The 24220-nt window shown below is 40.2% G+C and overlaps 1 protein-coding gene across 1 annotated transcript in view; it reads right to left on the reverse strand.

The window, feature by feature from the left end:
- Nucleotides 1–24220, reverse strand: part of TTLL5 (tubulin tyrosine ligase like 5) — a 274932-nt gene that overhangs the window by 239845 nt on the left and 10867 nt on the right. The window contains 4 exon segments of the mRNA XM_021679581.1: nucleotides 3107–3189; nucleotides 8367–8497; nucleotides 15692–15798; nucleotides 17182–17264. Of these exon segments, the coding sequence (XP_021535256.1) occupies nucleotides 3107–3189; nucleotides 8367–8497; nucleotides 15692–15798; nucleotides 17182–17264 (404 nt within the window).

Consider the following 24220-nt stretch of genomic DNA (forward strand, 5'->3'; position numbering starts at 1 on the left):
ATAGATTCTATTCTTTTTGACTCATGTCTAAGAAAATAAAAAGCAAACTTGTACCACAGTTGACTTTCAATAGCAATTCCATTTGGCAGCTAAAACCCAAACCCAAACCAGTGCTGTCTGTGAGATTCAAACAACACTGGAGCTCCTGGCATGGAGCTGAAGGAAAAGCTGTCAGACAGGAGCCTTCACGCCAAGGTCAGAACAGAAACAAGAAAAGAGAGATCCGAGGCATATGACCAGGGCCTTCTGTCACAAGAGACTCAAGGGCAAAAGGCCTCCAGAGTGACCCAGGGCCAGGTAAGAGGACTTGTAGTCTGGGCCTCAGGCTCAAGTAGCTCCTGTATCAGAACGAGATCCTGTAAGGTCTGGCCATCAGTAGTTACCAAACAGTTTTCAGTCCAGACTGAATTTAAGGATTTTTCAATGTGAAAGACCTCTCAGAAAGTTAGTTTCTGCACGTGTAGGAAATAGCTCAGACCACGTAAAAAGAGGATTGGGGAATTTTAAAATAGAGCACTTGACCACACACACACACATATCTACCTCCCCTTCTTCCCTTCCAGAGTCCCACTGGAAGGACAGAGAAGATATTTTTTAAAAGAATGAAATGATAACAAAGTTAGAAAACATTTAAAGGAGCCAATAAGAGACCAAAAGTTGAAGGAAATCCTGAAAGATAGAAAGCAGATGGGATCAGGTTGAGAAAACAGAGCAAAGGAAGGAAAATATCAGAGGTGAGAATGATCTTCTCAAGGAGCCTCTGAGAAGTCCCAAGCTGGCAGGAACAAACACGAGGAGCAGGAGTGGGCCAAGGAACAAGAATCAGATAATTAATTCTTAATTAATTCAGTGGGCCTCCTCCAATACCCAGAGCTTTGCCCTCAGCATAAAACCTAATGATAATACTCTGAGGAGGACATCTTGCGTGGGCACAGAGATCTGACAAAAGAGTGGAATTTGAGGCCACTCTATCCCTACAATAGACAGAGAGAGGAAAACACAGGAAAGGTAGTGCTGCCCGGAAGGGAAATCACCAAAATCTTCTTCTGTATTCACAATAAGGCAGGAGGTGGCAGGAAGAAGCATGCTCCTCACTCACATCCACCTGAGGCGCAGCCTGTCAGTCAACACCATTTGCCCTTGCACAAAACTGAGTTAGCCTTCTGTCCAGGAAGAAACTACTAGGGAATCAGTCCTATACAACAGTACCTGAAACCCAGGCCAGCTGTCAATTTCAATCATTCTAGCCTTTAGTTCACAAATACACCCAAGGTCACTGACACTGAGAAAACCCAATAGTAGGGGGGAAAAAAGACAATCCCAAGAAAATTCATGAAACAAAGGAGAACTTTTAAAAAACTTTCAACTGGGGCGTCTGGGTGGCTCAGTTGGTTAAGCGACTGCCTTCGGCTCAGGTCATGGTCCCGGAGTCCTGGGATCGAGTCCCACATCGGGCTCCTGGCTCAGCGGGGAGCCTGCTTCTCCCTCTGACCCTCTCCCCTCTCATGCTGTTTCTCTCTCTCTCTCTCTCAAATTAAAAAAAAAAAAAACTTTCAACTGATATCCTCACTAAGACCAACAGGCAAAGTGCATCCAGCAATCCATTATGCAACAGGTTTTTTTAACTAAAAAAAAAAAGGGCAAACAGAAAGTAAGGGTTTCTACAAACTATGATAGCCAAAAGAGAAATACAGTAGATAAAATGAATATTAAACTGGATAAAGCTCAAACTGGTGATCCAGAAAGATCAAGATGGGAGAAAACAGAGAATTTAATATGAGAGAAAAGCTGACATAAAGGAAAGACCCAGAATGCCTCAAAAAAGAGATCTAGAAGCAGAAACAAAAGCAAAAACAAAGGTTCGGGATAATTTTCCCTGAACCAAAGAAAAACACTAGTTTCCAGACTGAATGGGCTGAGCAAATGTCCAGGAGTAAGAATAAGAAAAGACCCAAAGTGAAATAGTGGTTCAACTTCAGAATTCCAGGGGTGCCTGGCTAGCTCAATTGGAGAAGCATGTGACTCTCGGTCTTGGGGTCATGAGTTTGAGCCCCACGCTGGGTATAAAGATTACTTAAATAAATAAAACTTAAAATTTTTTCAGAATTCCAAAGCTGTGAGGTTACTATTGAGTTTAAATTTTTTATTCAACTTATAAAGCAAAGAAATGGAATCATAGTTATTGAAGACAGTATAATTTTATAAACTCTTAAAATATAAAAATAATAAAAAGTAATCAAACTTAGACCTGAAATGTGGAAGGGAGGGCAGGAGGTGATGTGAATTCAATACACATCAAACTGGGACTTTGGAAAGTCAAGAAAAGAAACATAAATCAACTGTATTAGGTTACAAACCACTGTTAAAAGTCTAGGAAGTAAGACTGGGGTTGAGATTTTATTTTATTTACTCTGTATATGTGTTCAGCTTACAAACCACTTCTAATGAGGATTTTGTAAAGATTCAAGATACTGATAACTTTTGAAAAAAATAAAGGGATGAGGAGGAGGAAGGAGGAAAAGGGAGGGAGATGCAGAAACAGCATCAAGGATGCCATACCAAACAGGTTAATTTCCTTAATGATCTCGAGGGCAGGAACCCACAATTCTGCTCACAATAGAAACTAAATGTATATGCTACCAATTAATGCTTAACACTGAAGAATTAATCTGACGATATGCCAGAAGTAGAAAAGGAACATCTCTTCTGCTGACACCAAAGGCTGCTCTTCCCTAACACTTGATCGAGTGACTTTTTAGCCACAGAGGAACTGCCGGCATAGGAAGAGGTTACTGCCAGAGTAAGATGAATAGTAGGCAACTCATATCCACCCTCAACTCACATGTCTGAATGCAGATTTCAGAAGGGAACACCTATTCTTAATGGAAAAAAAAAAAATGATATTAGTAGCTAGGACAAAGGCTGAAACAGGGAAGAACCAATAAGAAGACAGGGTGAGGGGGCGCCAGGCTGGCTCAGTCGGTGGAGCATGTGACTGACTCCTGATCTTGGGATCGTGAGTTCAAGCCCCACGTTGGGTGTAAAGCTTACTTTAAAAAAAAAAAGAGGAAGAAGAAGAGAGGGTGCCACCTTGCTGCATACTTACATTGTTGATCAGGTAGACACCCCGCCCCCTAGAAGAGGCCACTGGTTTTACTATCCAAGGTCCCCGGTCCTTTGAATATGAATCTGCTCAAAATATTGGGAGATTAGAAGGGGGACAGAGAGAAACAAAGAGAAAGAAAGGACAAGAGTTTATTATCTTAAATTTCAACAATGGTTATCCACTCAGACACCCGAAGCATTTTCCACATTTCCTAAGCGGAGGGCAGCATAGCTAACATACCTGTATTTTTGAACTGGCTTCAAAAATGAAAACAAAAACAGAGAGGGGCAAGGAAAGGAAGAAGGAGGAGACAGCAAAATTACACATTTCTTCCACCATTTCCCCTCTTTCTTGAATGAGAGGATGAAAACAAAATAAGGCAACTCTCTGATGTTAGTCTAGGACTATCACAAACGGCCTTCAGGAATCTTTTGAGATCCTCGCCTCCGTCAACCAAAGGCCCTGCAGAGCTCACACTGCAGACAGTGCCAATGGGGGTCGAAGACCAGATCACCTGAAATGATAATGTTCCTTAAGCGACTTCTCTTAGCTTGTAAGAAAAAAATCGCCTTACGTCAAGCCATGTGCAAGTGGCACAAGAGGACAATAACTTACAAGGGATTAAAAGGTGCCCTTTACTTCTCTTCTTTTGTACAACAGAGTGACTCAACATTTATATATGTTATGAAATAGCACAATGAGCGAGTTACCATCTGTCACCACACGGAGGTATTACAATATTGACCGTATTCCCCACGCTGTACTGTTCATCTCCGGGACTTGTTTATTTTATAACCGGAAGCTTGTACCTCTTAATCCCCTTCACCCATCTCACCCTCCCCCCACAACTGCCTCCCCTCTGACAGCCACCAGCGTGTTCTCCGTATTGAGGAGTCTTTTCATTTTTGCTTATCAATTTGTCTTGTCTTTTAAGATTCCACACGTAAGTGAAATCATATGATATTTGTCTTTCTCTAACTTATTTCACTTAGTACAATATCCTCTAGGTCCATCCATGTTGTCATAAATGGCAAGATTTCATTCTTTTTATGGCAGAGTCATATTCCATTGTGAATATATACCACATCTTTATCCATCATCCATTGATGGACACTTAGGTTGCTTCCAGAATTCGGCTATTGTAAATAATGCAGCAATAAGCACAGGACTGCAAATATCTTTTTGAATTAGTGTTTTCATTTTCTTCCAGTAAATACCGAGAAGTGGAATTGCTGGGTCATATGATATTTCTATTTTAATTTTTTCAGGAACCTCTACACTGTTTTCCATAGTGGCTGCACCAATTTACTTTCCCATCAACAGCACACAAGGGCTCCCTTTCCTCCACATCCTCGCCAATACTTGTCATTTCCTGTCTTTTTGATACTAGACATTCTGCCAGGTGTGAGGCGACATCTCATTGTGGTTTTGATTTGCATTTCCCTGATGATAAGTGATGTTGAACATCTTTCCACATGTCTGCTCTTGATTTAACCCTCTCCTGTCTCCTCTGGGATCCGTTCCCTTGTTCCTATCTTCAAGCTCACTCTCCTCTCTGGGGTGCTTCTTCTCTTTTTCTCTCCTTATGATCACATCTTCCTCTAAACTGGCAACTTCCAGAATCTATTACCTTTGGTCAGAATTCAACTCTACCTTTACAACTGCCTGCAAATCACCACATGGAAGCCTCAAATCCATACCCGGTCCCAAATTTCACACTCCTCATCCCTTTCAATAGTTCTTCCTTTACGGTCCTGGTTATACTCTCTGGTTAAAGACATGCTGATGCTCCTAGCTTCTCAGATTCACACCTGTGGAGCCATCTTTAACCCTTGCCTCACTACTCACAGCCAGTTGGTACACTTTATTCTCCCACTCTTTCCACTCCCTCTTTTTCTATTCCAGCTACCTAGTTCAGTCCAACTATACTTCTTAACTAGATTACCGTAATAGCCTTCCAAGTGATCACTGTATTCTTCCCCTTGCTCCCTCCAATTCATTTCACACAGTTATTTTTCTAAAGGCTAACGTGTTTGTGTCCCTTTCTTTCTCAAAAATCTCCTATTGCCCACACTCAAGTGAGCCAAGGAGGGACAGGAACGCAAGAGTCATGGAGAAAATGGAATTTCTGGGTTATAATATGCTAGGTGGACACCAAAGGAAGAGAAGAACTTAAAACAGACTTTATGAAGAGGAGGAATGTTTCTTTGAAAAAGGAAGTGGTACAAATAGATGGGTTTCTCCCCTAATATGTAACCTTAGCAATGCAACTAACCTAACAATGTTGGATCTCCCCCAAATGAATTTTAACTTAGAGGTCATGGACTCTGAACAACTGGCAAAGAATGACTGGCATCCTGGCAAGACTGAAACCAAGAGACTCCTTTTTACTATCATATCTTCCCTGTCCCCCCCTTTTCCACAAACACAGTATGTCCCTGCTGTGGTCTTTGGTGAGGACATCAGTAAGTGATTTGTTTGGGGAACACCATTTGCCTCTAGTAACTGCCCTGGGGCTAAACATGGTGGCTTTGAGTTATGGCTATATTAATTCTGTGTGTTCTGTTGACCTTTTGAATTCATTTTTGTTAAAAAGTAGAACATATACACGTTTGAATAATACACTAAAGAAGCAATCCTACTGAAAGGCAGGTCATGTCTGAACTGATGGAGGAACCCTAACTCTATCCAATCATCTGAAGGAGCATCCCCACCCCCCAGCCTGCCTCCAAAGGGAGAACAGGAGAATAAGAAATAGCAGAGAGAGGACAAAGGGAATTTTCATCTCAGATTCCTGTAGATTTCAACAGGGAATTAATGTAGAATTTAACAGGAGGAGTTCATATCTGGGACATGCTGCTAACACGTTAGTTGAAGTATTTTTATGCTATCATGTTGGCTTATTGCATAATTTTTTACTTTTATTACATAACAATACATCTCAACATAACTCAAAATAAGGAGTTCATACTGAACATTTATTAAACACCTATCAGGGTACCATTCCAAGTGCTTTCCGTGTATTAACCTATTTAAACATCCCAACAGGGCGCCTGGGTGGCTCAGTTGGTTAAGCGACTGCTTTCGGCTCAGGTCATGATCCTGGAGTCCCTGGATCGAGTCCCGCATCGGGCTCCCTGCTTGGCAGGGAGCCTGCTTCTCCCTCTGACCCTCTCCCCTCTCATGTGCTCTCTCTCTCTCATTCTCTCTGTCTCAAATAAATAAATAAAATCTTGGGCGCCTGGGTGGCTCAGTTGGTTAAGCGACTGCCTTCGGCTCAGGTCATGATCCTGGAGTCCCGGGATCGAGTCCCACATCGGGCTCCCTGCTCGGCGGGGAGCCTGCTTCTCCCTGTGACCCTCCCCCCTCTCATGTGCTCTCTCATTCTCTCTCTCTCAAATAAATAAATAAAATCTTTAAAAAAAATAAAATAAAATAAATAAATAAATAAATAAAATCTTTAAAAAAAATAAACATCCCAACAACACTATAAGGTCAGTACTAGTAATAATCCCATTTTACAGAGGAGGAAGCTAAGGCACAGAGTGGTTTAAGTAATTTGGCTAAAGTCACATAACAAAAATTCTTAACTGTAAGTTTTCAGCTTTGCACTGTAGCTTTGAACTTAATTCATTTAATTAATAGTCTCTTCTGACCCATTTCAGAGCCTTCTGTGGGCAAACACTGAACTGTCAATGGTCCCAGCTGGAACAATAAGTGCTATCGGAGAAATGGCCCCACCAAGATGAAGCAGGAGATCCTGATGATGGAAATCCCAGAAGATGAACACCCCAATGGGCAACCAGACCAAACTGTTAAGTCTAACAGGTTAAGAAAACCACAAGTCAGGAAGTCTAGAGAGAACTTTCTTTTCCTCTCTCCATGCTTCCCAAAACAGGAATAGTCTCTCTCTTGGACTTACTGAGAAGGTAGGTATCTATGTGTCAGTCCTCCCAGACCCTCCTCAGAGAAGAGGCCTCTCTCACTGGTGATACTGGGAAATGGACACTATGCACACACAGCTCTGGGTCTTTAAGCAATAAGGCCCGGTGGTGAAGAGCATGGTCTCTGAAGCCAAACCGCAGAGTCTGAACCACCATTTGCAAGCTACATAACTTACAGAAAGCTCCTGACCTCTCAGTACCTTCATCTCTTCATCTGTAAAACTGGGAATAACAATGGTACCTACCTCAGAGTAGAAATGCCACTTAGAAGAGGGCCTAACAGAAAGGAAATGTTCGTTACATGTTAGCTTTTATTATTATTATTTCTCAGACTCTCACGAAAGACCTGCCTCCCACCTTCTTTGTACTCACACCTCTTCTGTGCACCACGCCTACGGACTCAGGCTCTGCCCCCAGGGAAGAAAGTCTGAAATAGCCCATTTCATCTACTTGGACCTGGGGAAGATAGTTGACTTCAAGGCAAAAGAAATAAGAAGCTTCCACTGAGACTGGGAAGCAAGCCACATGTTCCTACCTAGCTTTACCAGCAAGATAGCTGACATTTAGATCCCTATTTGGCTAATAACACCTGTACTCTTCAATTAGTCTGAACTCCCAGTGAGAGTGTGACTAACTGGTACCTCTAAACCCTCACACTAAAAATGTGTGATACTTGTGCTTTGTAAGTCACACAAGTCAAGAAATTGAGGTGACAGGAATATTCCTTAAACGGCAAGAAAAAAACAGACGCCAGAAAGGAAGCACATATAGTTCAAGTGCAGAAGTATATACATCCTTACATAGGCACTAAGTCTTGCCAGTGAAGAAACTTTCTGCACCAGACAGGAGCACAGGTGTATGACACCAATGTATCCTTCTAGAAACGCCAGCAACAAGCTTACTAAAAATAAACCTACAGGGACACAATCAGAATAAAAACAGGTTTAAAGTTATCCCTCCAGGGGCGCCTGGGTGGCTCAGTTGGTTAAGCGGCTACCTTCAGCTCAGGTCATGATCCTGGAGTCCCGGGATCAAGCCCCACATCTGGCTCCCTGCTCAGCGGGAAGTCTGCTTCTCCCTCTGACCCTCCCCCCTCTTGTGCTCTCTCTCACTCTCTCTCAAATAAATGAATAAAATCTTTAAAAAATAAAAATAAATAAAAATAATAAAGTTATCCCTCCAGCTGTTTTACTAAAGAAACACACTGTTTTAAGGATCTGAAAAGCTCTAATTAGTTACTGACTCAAGCTAGTCCTTGGGGTAACTGCCCTGAGCCCAGTTGCAGAGGGTCGGGGCGTTTGCAGCCAAACACTTACTACAGAATTCCGCATACTCGGCTGGCAGAAGGAAGGTCTGAGGGAGGATGTGAAAAGCCTTGAACCCATGTGTATGCTGCATTCGAATGATGTTTTTGTACAGTCGGTCTTTCCGGGTTAGTTCATAGGACCTAAAAATCATAAAAGTTTTCCATTTCAGTAAAGTCTGACTCCGAGGTTTTCCTGTGTTATCACATACTACAGAGCTCATAGTTCGGAGCTAGAACATGTACCGAGGACTGGATTACATTAGATCGACCACTTTGTCAACCCCAGAGTTTAGTAATCATTTTCATAAAATGGATTTCTCTGGTCAGATTTATTCACCGAGGTAAAATTGACATACTTTTTAGTGTATAATTCTATGAGTTTGAACAAACATATGCAATTATATAATCACCACCATGAACAGTACCAGCATCCCAAAAAGTTACCTCCAGTCCCTTTGAAGTCAACCCTTCCAATCACCTCCAGGGCCTGGCAAGCATTCATCTGTTTCCTGTCCCTCTAATTTTGCCTTTTCCAGAAAGTCAAGTTCATGGAATCATATATACGTGTCTTTTTGAGATTGGCTCCTTTTCCGGAGACTGGCAACAACTGAGATTCATCCTTGTTGTTGCCTGCATCAGGATTTCACTCCTTTTTAGGGCTCAATAGTAATCCATTGCTTGGATGGACTGCAGTTTCTTTATCCATTTACCAGTTGATGGACATGTAAGCTCTTTCCAGTTTTTGAAGATTATGAATAAAATCACTAAAAGCATTATGTACATTCTTTTGTAAGAACATAAGTTTTTGTGTGGACATAAGTTTTGATCTCTCCAGGAATGAGACTGCCAAGTTCAGTAAGATTGTTTAGTAAGTTCTATTAGTTATCTATTGCTGCATTATAAATTACTGCCAAAACACTATAGCTCAAAATAATGATAAACATTTTCCATCTTATAGTTTCTGTGGGTCAGGAATGTGGGGGTAGCACGGCTGGGTAGTTTTATCCAAGGGTCGCTCATGAGGCTACAGTCAAGACGCTGACCAGAGCTGTGGTCATCAGGCTCAACTGGGGCTGCAGAACCGACTTGACAAATAGCTCTCTCGCATGGGGCTGGTTGTTGGCAAGAAGCCTCAGTTCCCTCCCATGTGAATTCTTCTGTAAGGCTGACTATCTTCGTGACGTGACAGCTGGTTTCTCCTAGATCAGGTGATTCAAGAGGGAAAGGGAACAAGGAAGGAGCTGCATGTCTTTCATGGCACAGTCTCAGAAGTGACACACGGTCACTTCGGCCACATTCTATTCATTAGAAGTCACAAAGGCTAGCTCACACCCAAGAACACAGAAATTAAGCTCAACTTTACGAAGGCAATGTCAAGGAATTTGTGAGCATGTTTTAACACTAACACATGTGTAAGTATATATTTAACTTTATAAGCAACTATGACCCAAAGTAGCTGGACCGTTTGGCATTTCCCACTGGCAAAGTTTCCGCATTCCACTGCACTGCATCCTGACCAGCATTTGGTGTTGTCTGGTTTTTCCGTTTTGTTTTTAGCCATTCCAATAGGTAGGCAGTAGTACCTCAAGTGTTTTTTTGTTTTTTTAAAGATTTTATTTATTTATTTGAGAGAGAGCAGAAGAGCACAAGCAGTGGGAGCAGCAGAGGGAGAGGGACAAGCAGGCCCCCTGCCCAGCAGGGAGCCCGATGCAGGCCTCGATCCCAGGATCCTGGGATCATGACCTGAGCTGAAGGCAGACGCTTAACCAACTGAGCCACCCAGGCGCCCCAACCTCAAGTGGTTTTATTTCTCATTCCACTACTGACTACTGATGTGGAACATCTTTTCATGTCTATCTTCTTCAGTGAAGTATCTGTTCAAATATTTTTAGGCTATTTTGAAAAAAAAAAAAAAGGGCTATTTATTTACTATTGAGTTTGAGAGTTCACTATACATTCTGCATACAAATTCCTTATGAGATATGTGTTTTGCAAATATCTTCTCCCAGTCTGGGGCTTTTCATTTTCTTAACAATGTCTTTCAAAGAGCAGACATTTTAAATCTTGAGGAAATCCAGTTTATCAACATTTTTCTCCTATGGATTGTGCATTTATTGTTATGTCTAAGAAATCTTTACTAAATCCAAGCACATAAAGATTTCCTCCTATGTTTTCTTCTAGAATTTTTACATTTTACACATATTTAAAATCTGATTCTTTTTGCCAAATGGGTTTTATGAGTATAAAATCTATTTTAAAACAAACTTCAAATATAAACAAGCAAAAAAGACAGTGTTCTAAGTTTGACTTTTGATAAATATATTAAAATTTTCTAGGTCCAAAAACCAAATACATCAAATAAATTCTAGCTTCATCAGCAGCCTGTGACTATTCACTACTAAAAATCATTATGAAACATTTTAGGAACACTACATGTTGTATGTTAATTGAATCACAATTCTTTAATAGTACAAAAAAAAATCTAGATTACCCAAATAATGAAAAAACACTAGTACCCCCACTAACAAGTTCTAAACCCAAAGCATTCTGGGAATTTTTACACAAAGATATCTAGAGGACGTGACCTTCTGAGAAACATGGCCTGAGCAAAGGTTAGCATACTTGAAAACAGTACCATTCAGGAAAATAAAAGATGTGGCTACCTTACCCATATTTAACAGCAATAATTGCCCAACCTCTCATATAACTATATGGAACTCGCATCATCATTAGTAAAACAAGTACCAAGGGTCTGATATGTTTCTCCTACATAGCGTCCAAGATAGACCTTCATTTTAGACTACAATGGGCCTACTGGAGTAAAGTCCCAGGTCACTAGGTTAAGAATCCCACTGACAACTAAATTTACATCATTAGAAGACGGATATGTAAAAGATAAAATTTTAAAGAAAAGCCAAGGAAATGATCACCATAAACTTCAGGTGGTAACTGCCACCTATCAGGCTGTATGTTCTGGAGTACTACAAACAGGCACTTCAGTTAGCCGCAACTGGACTCATGAGTTCCACTACTGGTTTCTAGTCATGGTTTGTTCCACTATTTAAAAACCATCTAAGGGGCGCCTGGGTGGCTCAGTCGTTAAGCATCTGCCTTCGGCTCAGGTCATGATCCTGGGGTCCTGGGATCAAGCCTCACATCGGGCTCCCTGCTCGGCGGGAAGCCTGCTTCTCCTTCTCCCACTCCCCCTGCTTGTGTTCCCTCTCTCGCTGTGGCTCTGTCAAATAAATAAAATCTTTAAAAATAAATAAACAGGGGCGCCTGGGTGGCTCAGTTGGTTAAGCGACTGCCTTCGGCTCAGGTCATGATCTCAGGGTCCTGGGATCAAGCCCCGCATCGGGCTCCCTGCTCGGCAGGAAGCCTGCTGCTTGTGTTCCGTCTCTCGCTGTGTCTCTCTGTGTCACATAAATAAATAAAATCTTTAAAAAAAAATAAAAAAAAATAAAAATAAACAAACAAACAAATAAATAAATAAAAACCATCTAAGAATCTTTGCTGTAACCACTAAAAACTTACTGTGTCTGTACCTCAGTTCTAATTTTTCACTATGATTTCTTAAATTCAAAGGTAGCTTTGACAAGTCTAGGTATCACAAACTCACTGTCCTCTTCATAAATGTAGAGCAGAGGTCCTTAAATTTTAGATAAGAATCATCTAGAAAGTTTCTTTAAAATTACTGTTCCTCGGCCCCATCTCTCAAAAGTCTGGAATAGTCTAGGATTCTGCATTTTATACAAGTGTCCCAGGTGATTTTGGTACAGATGGTCCACACTATAATGCTGATTTAGCCTAGAATAGTAATTTCCAAACTTCCCAGATATAAATCACCCTAGTGCTTTTTAAATATATAGCTTTCTAGGTATATACTGACCTAGGAAGATTAAGCACCTAGAAGGTACTTTCTATTTTTTTATTATGTTCAGTTAGCCAACATATAGTATTGATATAGTATTCGATTCATTAGTTGCATATAACACCTAGTGCTCATCACAACACGTGCCCTCCTTGATACCCATCACCCAGGAGAAGGTACTTTTTAAATATGTACCTTTTTAAATATACACCTTGAATCTGCAATGGGATCTGTGATTGTATATTTTTAAAAAGGATCCCCAGTGATGTTTATCATCAGTTAGAAATAATGACAAGAGGACAAGAAAAAGGATGCATTCTCCTATAGATGCCCAATCCTAGTGGTCTCCAAATGCTTTTGCTTGATGCTCCCTATGCAAATTTTGGGAAACTATGTATCTTTTAATTGACACCTAAGATTCTTCATCAAAAATTTAAATTGGGGCATCTGGGTGGCTCAGGCAGTTAAGCGTCTGCCTTCATCTCAGGTCATGATCCCAGGGTCCTGGGACTGAGTCCCACATCGGGCTCCCTGCTCAGCAGGAAGTCTGCTCCTCCCTCTCCCACTCCCCCTGCTTGTGTTCTCCCTTGCTCATTCTCTCTCTCAAATAAAATCTTAAAAAAAAAAACAAAAACTTAAATTGTCCCAAATGAGCCAATGAATGATAAATATTAATTTAAAATAAAACCCTAACACTACCCTTTTAACTATATTCCAGGGAACCTAAATAACATCAGGATTCAACAGCCAGCATACATTTTAAAAATATTATCAAAGAGAAAGCTCTTTTCTGTCAATACCTTTTTCACTTTATATAATACACTTTTTACTGAAGGTAATATATACGCAAAAAAGTATACAAATCACAAATGCAAAGCATGATGAATTTTGGTCACCTGCGTGAGCACCCCAAAAGCCTCCTTCATACTCCCACCCACGAATTATCTCCCAATCACCCTTGCTTTTACTTATTCCATGCCATTTCCCCCAAAGAATGGTTTAGCCTCATAGAACATATTTAATGCTTGCAGGTCTTTTATATCATAGCATACCTTCTCTATAATAAAATATGCATGTCAATTAATATGCATTATTTTCAAATTTCCTGGGATCATTTGGCTATAAACTACTTATACTGGACTGACTATCATTGCAACTACTGTAGTACACAATTCATCAAAACACCATAAATATGATAAATTTTGATTAAAATGTATGTTATACCAATGTTAAAGTCTCCATTTTGATAATTATGCCACGGTTATAACTGATGTTAATGTCAGAACAAGGTAAAGGATACAGAGTAACTATAATATTTTTGCAACTTTTCTAGCAGTCTAAAATTACTTAAAATAAAAAGTTAAAAAATCGTATTAAGAAAGAGTTGACAGGGGCGCCTGGATGGCTCAGTCGTTAAGCATCTGCCTTCGGCTCAGGTCATGCTCCCAGGGTCCTGGGATAGAGCCCTGCATTGGGCTCTCTGCTCCACAGGAAGCCTGCTTCTCCCTCCCCCCTCCCCCTGCTTGTGTTCCCTCTCTCGCTGTGTCTCTCTCTGTCAAATAAATAAATAAAAAATCTTATTAAAAAAAAAAGAAAGAGTTGACAATCATATTGGAAATGTTTGAAGTCCTTGAATTCCTCTTGCATGTGAGTTCAAGTCTTTGGATGCAAACAGGAGAAACACAGCAGAAGCCACGAGACACAGTGCACCTAAATAACGGGTTGTTAATGTGCTCGAACACGCAAGGGTAGTACATTCAAGCAGCACTCAAGAAAAGATAGGATCAAATTTATTAATACTGATGAGTCTAAACTGAGAGAGAACTCCTATATACCTACAGGAGTATTTCAGAAACTATTAAAATAAAGAATATACTACTAACATGAATTTGGAATGCAGACTCTAGTGTGGGCTATTTCAAGGACTCTTTAAATGCCTGTTGAAAATAGATGCATCTGATTCACTTCAATCATCGAGTCACACATTTAGAATACCAAATCCACATCTTCCAGACAATGAGGGAGAAAATAAGGTTTAAATTGGTTTAAATTAAATTGGTTTAAATTAAAATAAGGTTTAAAAATCTCTGCAAATGAAGCTGAGACATCAAATAAAACTGGAACTTGTTATGAAGACTCAAAACACACGTTTATCCCAAATTATGAAGAAACTATTTGACACAGGCCAGGTACTTACACATGGTGACGAGATATAAGACAACAGAATTGAAAAATCAAGAAAGAAACTTCATTAGATAAAAATGAGAAAAGCATATAAGGTAACTGAAAATAAAACCTTTTAGCCTAAGTACATAAGAATATTATGTAGGACGTAAGTCCTGGAAATAAAATAAAACATAACCACTGACCAAATAAAAAAATTTGTACTGGACTTCCTTCTCTTCATCAGATGAGTTGGTCATCTATCTATCTATCTCTCCATGGTTGAGTATGACTGCCAGAATAAGGTAGGGTTTCAGCATCAATTTTATTCCTATTTTCTTTTTCATGGATGAAAATACTAAGAAACTCTGGTCACAAAAACAGTAGCTAAGACTTCTACAGTATTTACTCTGTGACAGGCACGCACTGTTCTAAACATCTTAGATCCTGATAGATTAAACCCTCACAACAGTCCCATGAAGTCTGTGTCAATGGCAACATCTTTTTACCAACGAGGAAACTGATGCTCAGAAAGGTCATGTTTGGTGGTCACTCAGCAGAGCTGGGATCTAGGCCCAGGTAATTGATTACAGAGCCTATGCTTCTGGCCACTAGGCAGCATTGCCTCTCTAGGCTGCCATTAACAATGTGATTGCAAGGAGTTTTCTATCACAATGACACTCAAGTCTTTGAACAGCTTCCTAGTTCTGTGTCAGAAAGTCACAAGATGATCTATCACTAAAAATTAAAATTAATAGTCTATCAGCTGACAACCTGATTATGTCCTCCTCTAGTTCCATTAAAAGTAAAGAAATGGAAATCACCACCATGACTGTCCTGTCTGGTAATTTGTCATTACCAGAATTCAATTCAACATCTTTTTTTTTTTTTTTTGGTACTTTTGTTTAGAACCCTGGAAATGTTTGCACCCAAGGACAATGCACCACATTAAGATTCTAAAGGGCCACTGTTTTATAAAGGGGAAAATAGTAACTGTGAAAAAGGAGGTGAGAAGGGAGAACCCATCCATATGAAGGGCTCTCAAGCTGCTCAATTTTAAGAAAGAGAACCTACAGTATTTGCAATCCAGAAACAGTCTCCTTTAGGACCATCCATGTCTACACAGTCCTTGGAGAGGCTTCATATAATATATGCTTATGGACGTGAACACCTCAGTTTGATTTGCAGACTGCTGCCCTATATCACAGACTTCTTTTTTTAAGGACATTAATTATCTCTGCTGGCTACATGCCCAATGTCAGGCACCTTTAAATGGAGCAAAGTAGCTACAAGAGCATTACCTGGGAAAGTGATTAACCTTTTGTGCTTCAGAGAGGGTGCGAAGTAAGAAGGGCTTCAGGTGGGATCCTGTCCACATTAGGTTATAGTCAGTGCTGCTTGGGTGAACCTGAGGGCAGATAAAAAGATTAAAAAAAATCAGAGATAGCCCCTCTCCAAAAAGAGAGACGGCAAGAAAGGCCATAGAGATTTTTCACCTACATAGCACAATGGGTGTCCAGTTAGTATGTAAGCCTAATAAAATAAAAACTGAGTATAAAGAACACGGGGATGATCAAGTATAAAGAATGGGACAGTTGGGGAAATCCCAGATGCAAAAAGTAGAATAAATGAATCCTTCTATAGAAGTCTGTGATGTCTCTTAACATTCTTGCATATCAAAGTATGAGAAGAGGATTCAACCCCACAACTCCCTTCTCAGAGTGTCCTTATGTCCCTGCAGATGATGGGTATAAAGTCTTGATCAGAACTAAAACCTTGTGGTAGCAAACTAACTTAGAATATCATCCCTTCATTCATTCATTCATTCATTCATAACATTGATTTGTCTATTCATTCAACAATTACGGACTTGGTGCCTATCATGGGATACGTACCATGTTAGGCCCTGGAGATAAAACAGCAAGACAGGATATAAACTAGTATCAGAACATCCTCAAAATGTCTATTTCAAACCTCAACCTAAGATAAGGAGCTAGCAACCAGACTTTTATTAATTATTTCAAAATATCTACAGGGTAAGTCTGCCCAGCATTTTTGCCTGTCCCTTTGATATCAATATCCCAATTTCCCCAATTTTCTTTGGCAATAACATACTACTTGGTTTTAAAAGACTACCAGTCACACTACCCACCCCACCCCTTGCAAGGAGTAGATCCATGACCCAAGCTGGACCAGTCATACTATCTCCAGAATGTGATTCTTCAGTGAAGAAAGGCACAAGGACAATGAATGGAGTTGAGTCACTTCTATAGGAGTGCCTTGAGGAGACAGTCCTGATTCCTGTTCCCAGATCTCCAAGACTGTCCCAGGCTCTCTCCTTCCAAAGGCCTGCCTTTTCAACCCTTCCTCTGATTCTGCTACCTACGCTATGTATAACTTACCCACAAATTGTTTTTGGTTTAAGTAGGCAGAATCTGTTTGTGTTGCTTGCAATCAAAGAATCTTAATTAGGTATCAGACAATTCCTTATGGGCAACTCTGTCTCTACCCCAACCCTAAAATCATAGCAAGAAAAATGTGTGGGGTTTTTTTGTTTAAAAGAGAGAAAGAAGAGGTGGGGGGGGAGAGAGAGAGAGAAATCCTGTGAAAATGTTTTCTATGTATTTCAAGGAGAAACTGATAAAGCTACTCAAAAATTCAATGCAAGCTCTGCATTATCACTAAGCATAGGTCCCATGTACCTTCTAGAGCTGCCCTGTTAACTGGTAGTCAGGTGGCTAGGATTTTCAGCTTTAGAGCAGACCAGGTGAGATAGTAAAAATTAGCTTACTTCATGAAATCCATGGGCTGTCAGAATGCTGCGTACCAGGCGACTATCTGTTCGCACAATTTTGTAAGACAAATGATAACGTTCTAAAGAAAAACACAGAATCAAATTCAGTAACCAGAAAGTTAACTGTAGAGACAAACCTAAAGTGTACAATGGTGGCTTGCTTAATTATACTCGAGAACATATACTGCTCCCCTTATGCTACTATAAGCAGGCTGCAGATTACTTTGGGCCAAGGGTTCTTAACCTGAGATTCACTGGGGGTTACGACATCTGGATGGGGGACAAAATGACATCTGTTTTCACTTCTAGTTGACATTTAACATTACATTCAATTACGAAAGTAGGCACAAAGCAGAGCAGTGCTAGCAATGCCTGTGACCCTGCCACCTGTACATGCCAGGTATTTTAATATTATTTTACTGTTGTTATAGTTATCTCAAAATATCACTTCTCATGATATTTAAAAGTTATGGCTAGTGAACACACCTTCCACTAGATCACGTTATATAATGCACAAATAAAAATGCATATATGTCACAAACTTAGTTTTTAAGAAATATTTTGATAATTCTATTTCAATACAATTGATTTTGTTTATAATCCTATATATTTCTTTATACACTTAAAACACATTATTTGAAGAACAGACCCACAGGCTTCCCCACACCGCCATTGCACATTTGGTCCACTGCAGAAAAAGGCTAAGAACCCTTGCTCTAAATAGCCCTCTGTGTTCAGGGATGCTGGTTACCAGTGATTCTTTTTTTTTTTTTTTTTAAGACTCCTTTTTTTTTTTTTTTTAAAGATTTTATTTACTTATTTGAGAGACAGAGAAATAGCATGAGAGGGGAGCACAAGTGCTCCCTTCAGGACAGGCTCCCGTGCTCTAGTTCAGCACAGTCCCCGCACCGTGCTTCACCCACTCACGTTTCCTGCCAGGCCCTGTAAGCATAGTCACCTCTGCCTAAGACAAAAGTCTGTAATCATGTGAGATTTCTATATATCCCCAAAGACTAACATTTAGTCTGGCCCATGAAAGGCAATCTCTTTCTATGCATCCCTACAAATTGTTTGAGAAAATTAGCTAAAAATTCTACAGAACAATTATTTTTAAAGATTTTTTTAAAGACTTTATTTATTTGAGAGAGAGCGCGTGCCTGCGCAGGAGCACGAGGGTGCGGGGGGAGAGGCAGAGGAAGAGGGAGAAGCAGACTCCCCACTGTGCGGGGAACCCAACGCGGAGCTATATCCCAGGACTCCAAGACCATGACCTGAGCAGAAGGCAAACGCCCAACTGACTGAGCCACCCAGGTGCCCCTAAATTTTTTTTTAATTAAGTAATCTCTGTGCCCAATGTGGGGCTCAAACTCACGATCCTGAGATCAAGAGTCACATGCTCCACTGACTGAGCCAGCCAGGCGCCCCATCTGCAGAATAATTTTTTTAAAGGACCGCATATTGAATACTTTCTGAATAAGAATAATACAGAAACTTATGAACAGGCCTTAGAACAAAATTCAGCCTCTACAGTCAAAGAGAAGCACACCTTTTTATGAATTTATGTGAAAATATCCATAAATCCCTGTTGCTACTTGCCCAGTCCTGGCAGGAACACCATGCAAAGCAGACACAGGAAGATTGGAATGAAAAGGCCAGACACTCCATACTTCTCATTCTTGTGGCAAACTTCTAAAGTCCAGTTACAGGGTTTCCCCAATAATCAATCACTATTATGTTGCCTTTGCAATACTGTTGTAAGAAAAAAACAGTTCAGGATCCTAGGTGTTTGCTTCGGCCCAGAGTAGAATGTAAGAAATAGTGCACTGCTTAAGAGTTGGTGTTCTGACTCCAAGGTGAGGTGGGAAAGCACAAGATAGGCCTGCAATATTTTGTTCTGCCAAAAAAGAAGAAAGTGCTCACTTTCTGGATAGGGAACCTGTCACAAAGATCTCAGTGGCCAAATTTAAGACAATTTCAACATAAACATGAATATGACAGAGAGAGACTATAATGCCCTTACTAATGAGTCCACACACTGATAAGAAGGTAAGAAGGTACAATGGTTTTCTATCGCTGCTAAAATAAACTACCACACACTTAGCGCCTTAACCAACACAAATTCATTGTCTGATTATTTCTGTAGGTCAGGAGTCTGACCCAGGTGTCATCAAGGCAAGAGCAGGGCTGCATTCTTTTCTATAGGCTCTTTTCCTTTTTCAGCTTCTAGAGGCTGCCCTCATTCCATGGCTTATTGTCTCCTTCCTCTATTTTCAAAGCCAGCAACAGTGGGTCTAGTCCTTCTCTCATAGCATCCATCTGACTCCTCGTCTGCCTCCTTCTACTTTATTTTTTTTTTTAAGATTTTATTTATTTATCTGACAGAGAGAGAGAGAGAGAGAGAGAGCGTGCACAAGCAGGGGGAGTGGCAGGGAGAGGGAGAAGCAGGCTCCCTGCTGAACAGGGAGCCCGATGGGGGACTTGATCCCAGGACCCTAGGATCATGACCTGAGCAGAAGGCAGACACTTAACCGACTGAGCCACCCAGGTGCCCTGCCTCCTCCTACTTTAAAGGACCCTTGTGATTAAGGTTAGCTGATTAACAACCTTAATTCCACCTACAACCTCAATTTTCCATTGCCATGTCAGGTAACATTTTCACAGGTTCTGGGGATTAGAAGGTAGACATCTTGGCGAGGACCATTATTCTGCCTCCTATAGAAGGGAAAGCTCTTATTTACAGAAAATCCAGCTAATAAATGTAGAAGGAAAGAAAAAGAAAATCAGCATTTTACAAAAATCATAAAAGTTCAGACTAAAGTGCATTTTAGTTCAGACTAAAATCAACTGATACCAATGAGTGAGAGACTACTGGGAAAGAGAATATTCATGCATCTCCAAACATCATTCCAGAGAATGCTTGTAACAAAGGAGAAAGGCACCCCTCCGATGAAGCAATCTGGTGAACATTATCTCAATGAGAAATCTGCCATCACCAATAACGCAATACAATAATATCACATCCTTCCTAATGTGATACACTGAGGACACAACTGCACTAAGTGATAGTCTTACAAAATTTTTAAACCTGAATCTAAACACATAGAAACAATCAGACACGCCCAAACTTAAGGACATCTGCAAAGCAACTAGTCTTGAAATCTCTAAAAATGTCAGTGCCATGAAAGACACACACAGACACACACAAAGTCTGGGAAATTAGAAGAGAAATACAAAAACTATATATAATCTTTGATTTAGTCTTAGATTTTAGAAAAATAATAACAGCTATAAAGGTCAAAACTGGAACAATTGGGGAAATGTGCATAAGCACCATATACTAGAGTATTTTACCAATGGCAGACCTTTTGAGTGTCATCTCAGTACTGTGGTTATACAGAGGATGCCCTTGTGCTTAGGTGACACTGCTGAATAAAGCATTAAGGTACAAAGTATTTGAACTAATTCTCAAATGACAAGAAACATGACAAAACATTAACAGTTGGTGAGCACAGGGAAAGAGTATACATCCATTCAACGAAAGTACTATTCTTAGAGCTTGTCAAAAGGTTTTTAATTTTTTTAGATTGAATGTTTAGGAAGTGAAAGAAAGTCAGGTCTCTTCATTATGGTAACTGTGATCACCGACATATCCATTTCTGTACATGTAAAAGCCAAAGCATCATCCATGCTGGAGACCAGAAGTGTGCCTGATTCCACGCCTGTTCTGCAACGCTTGCCTCACAGTACCAGGCCCTGGGGAAGGGAGTCACTAAGGCATGCAGAAAAACAGAGAATGATTAGCTGGGGACTAGGGAGGAAGGGGAAATGATAAGTGGAACTGCCAAGGGCTCAAATCCAGGCTCTACCACTTCCTGCCTGTAATCGTGAGTAAATTATTTCTCTATGGTCAATTTCCCCCCCTTGTCAAATGGTGTTGATAATAAAGGTACTTACCTCATGGGGTAGTTGTAAGCACTACATCAGTTAATATGCGTATAACTTTTAGAACACTTGTTGCTACATAGTAAAAATTTTTTTCTTTTTTTATTTAAATTAGCCAACATATAGTACATCCTTAGTCTCAGGTATAGTGCTCAATGATTCATTAGTTGCATATAACGCCCAGTGCTCATAGTAAAAAATTTTTTTAAAAATATTAAAAATTGTAAAAAAAAAAAAAAGTAAATATGTGGTGAAATAGCTATTAATACATAATATCATACGTAAATTATGCATTTTATATAGCAAATTTAAAAACAAAAATGCTACTAATACTCTTTCTCCTACTTTTCCTAACATAGAAGAAAAATGCAATCATCACTGCACTCAGTGACACAATCCTCACAGTGTGTAAGTAGTAAGCAGTGACCAACAGCTTCTAATCCATACCAACTAACTATAACCCAACTCTGATACATTGCACATGTTCCAAAAGGGGAGTGCAAGAAAGACAGGGTGGAATGACATAAAGCAAGTGTGATTGCTGGGGATTTTAACTCACGTTCATATTCTGTGTCCAACAGCCCTGTGTCCAATAATGCTGATAACCAGTTATAAATTGGTGACCCAAGGGCCAAATCCAGCCTGCAGACATGGTTTGTTCATTCTTTGTGGTGTTTTAAACATAAAACTGAATTAGTCGCTAATCTTTTAAAATCGAAAGAATTCATATAAAAATCTCAATTTCTGGGCTTCACTTGAAAGACCTGGCAACCCTGGGCTCTGCTCCCAGGGCAAGAGTCAAATGGAGGCTTGCAACTATAAACTGAACCAGTCCCACTGCCCAAGAAATAACCACCTTATCCGTACTTCCTTCCATATAAAAACAAGAAGCAGGGCGTGGTATTGGTCCGACTAGCAAACTGCCAAACATCTGCTATCTGAGCCTCTGAACGTGCACTGCATCCCTTCTACCATGAGACTACAGAATTTCCTCTTCAACCACTCCTGTGTGCATCAGGAGGCAACCTAAAGTGCTAGGACTCCTGGCAAATTCCAGGACTGGCAGCAACAGAGCAAATTAAAACAAGAAACCAATACTCTGTCAGCACAGAAGCACCTAGGGAGTGATGACATGCCCTAAGAGGTTTGGACAAAAATAGCCTGGGAAACTAGAATGAAGATAAAACGGACTTTTTTTTTTTACTTTTAGAATATAAGAATAACCCTTTCAATGGCAATACAGTGTAGCTTTGCCTTACTGTCAGAAAATGAGGTCTATACCTGTACTGTTGAATATGGTAGTTGCTAGCCACGTATAACTACCGAGCACCTGAAACGTAACTAGTGTGGGGCGTGCCTGGGTGGCTCAGTCGGTTAAGTGTCTGACTCTTGATTTCGGTTTATATCATAATGTCAGGGTCGTCAGATCAGCCTTGTATGGGGCTCAGCCCTGGATGTGGAGCCTGCCTGAGATTTTCCCTCTGTCCCTCCCTCCCTACCTCCCTTTCTCTCTCTCTCTCTCTCCTTCTCTAAAAAAAAGAAAGAAAGAAATGTTAACTAGTGTGACCAAGGAACTGAATTTTTAATTTTAACTTTATTAATTTAAATTTAAATTTGAAAACTGACACGTGATTCAGTATTTGGAAAACTTGTTTGGAACAACCTGAACATATGAATTTACTTTTTCAACTACAATACTTGTAAAAGCTAAATACAAATTAAAAACTTCTGATGAAAATTTTATACCACAGAGATTTTACACTTATAGTGTAAAATATGTACTAGATGTCAAATATCTTTCTTTTAAGATTTTATTTATTTATTTATTTGAGAGAGAGACAGAGAGCAAGAACGAGAGCATGGGGGGGTGGAGGGGGAGAAGGACAGAGGGAGAGGAGAAGCAGGCTCCCCGCTGAGCAGGGAGCCCTCCGTGGGGCTCGATCCCAAGACCCCAGGATCATGACCTGAGCCAAAGGCAGATGCTTAACTGACTGAGCCACCCAGGTGCCCCTAGATGTCAAATATCTTAATGAATTTTTCTACATTGAGTAAATGTGGAAGTGATATTTTGGATTAAATAAAATATATTATTAAAACTAATTTCACATATTTTTTTTTAAGATTTTATTTATTATTTGTCAGAGAGAGAGAGCGCAAGCAATGGGGAGGGGTAGAGGCAGAGGGAGAAGCAGGCTCCCCGCTGAGCAAGGAGCCCGATGTAGGACTTGATCCCAGGATGCTGGGATCATGACCAAGCCAAAGGCAGATGCTTACCCGACTGAGCCACCAGGTGTCCCTATTTCTATTAACTTTTTAAAATAAGGCCACTGGAAAACTTACATATCTAGCTTTTATCATATTTCTATTGGACAGTGCTAGCCTACACAAATGCAAACTTACAAAGCTGATACATTTAGAGGCAATTTATAAAATGATGTTTCTTTCTAGAACAGATTACCTTAAACTGAAATTATCTCTCTTGTCTCTAAAATGCAATCCCATTTACATGTTCAAAGTGTATGCAATTTTGAAGAAAACATGGAGATAGTTAAGGAAAAAATATATTTCTGGAATATTTCACAAATAAAGCATATGAAATCATACTGTACCAAAAATATTAACAGTAAATTCAATGAAACATTTAACAGATAACAGAAAAAACAAGGCTGGCAGCTAACGCTCTAAGATCAGCAGAAGATAACTAATGCCCCAGAAACACTTCTCAAGGGGATTTAAACACAGGATTATGATCTGAGCAGATGTATGTCAGCTATTTGAGAGAGGAGGGGGAAAAAAAAAAAAAAAGACCCAGAGTATTTAACAATTCAGAAATCTGAGGCAGCAACTAGGAAACACTCATTCTAACTGTTCTTTTCAGGGGCGCCTGTATGGCTCAGTTGGTGAAGCATCTGACTCTGGCTCAGGTCATGATCTCAGGGTCCTGGGATAGAGCCCCACGTCAGGCTCTGTGCTCAGTGGGGAGTCTGCTGGAGATTGTCTCTCTCTCTCTCTCTCTCTCTCTCCGCCTCTGCCCTTCCCTATTTGCACTCTCTCTCTCTAAAATAAATAAGTAAATCTTTTTTAAAAATTGTTC

This window comes from Neomonachus schauinslandi, chromosome 9, assembly GCF_002201575.2.
Source record: "Neomonachus schauinslandi chromosome 9, ASM220157v2, whole genome shotgun sequence".
Taxonomy (NCBI): domain Eukaryota; kingdom Metazoa; phylum Chordata; class Mammalia; order Carnivora; family Phocidae; genus Neomonachus; species Neomonachus schauinslandi.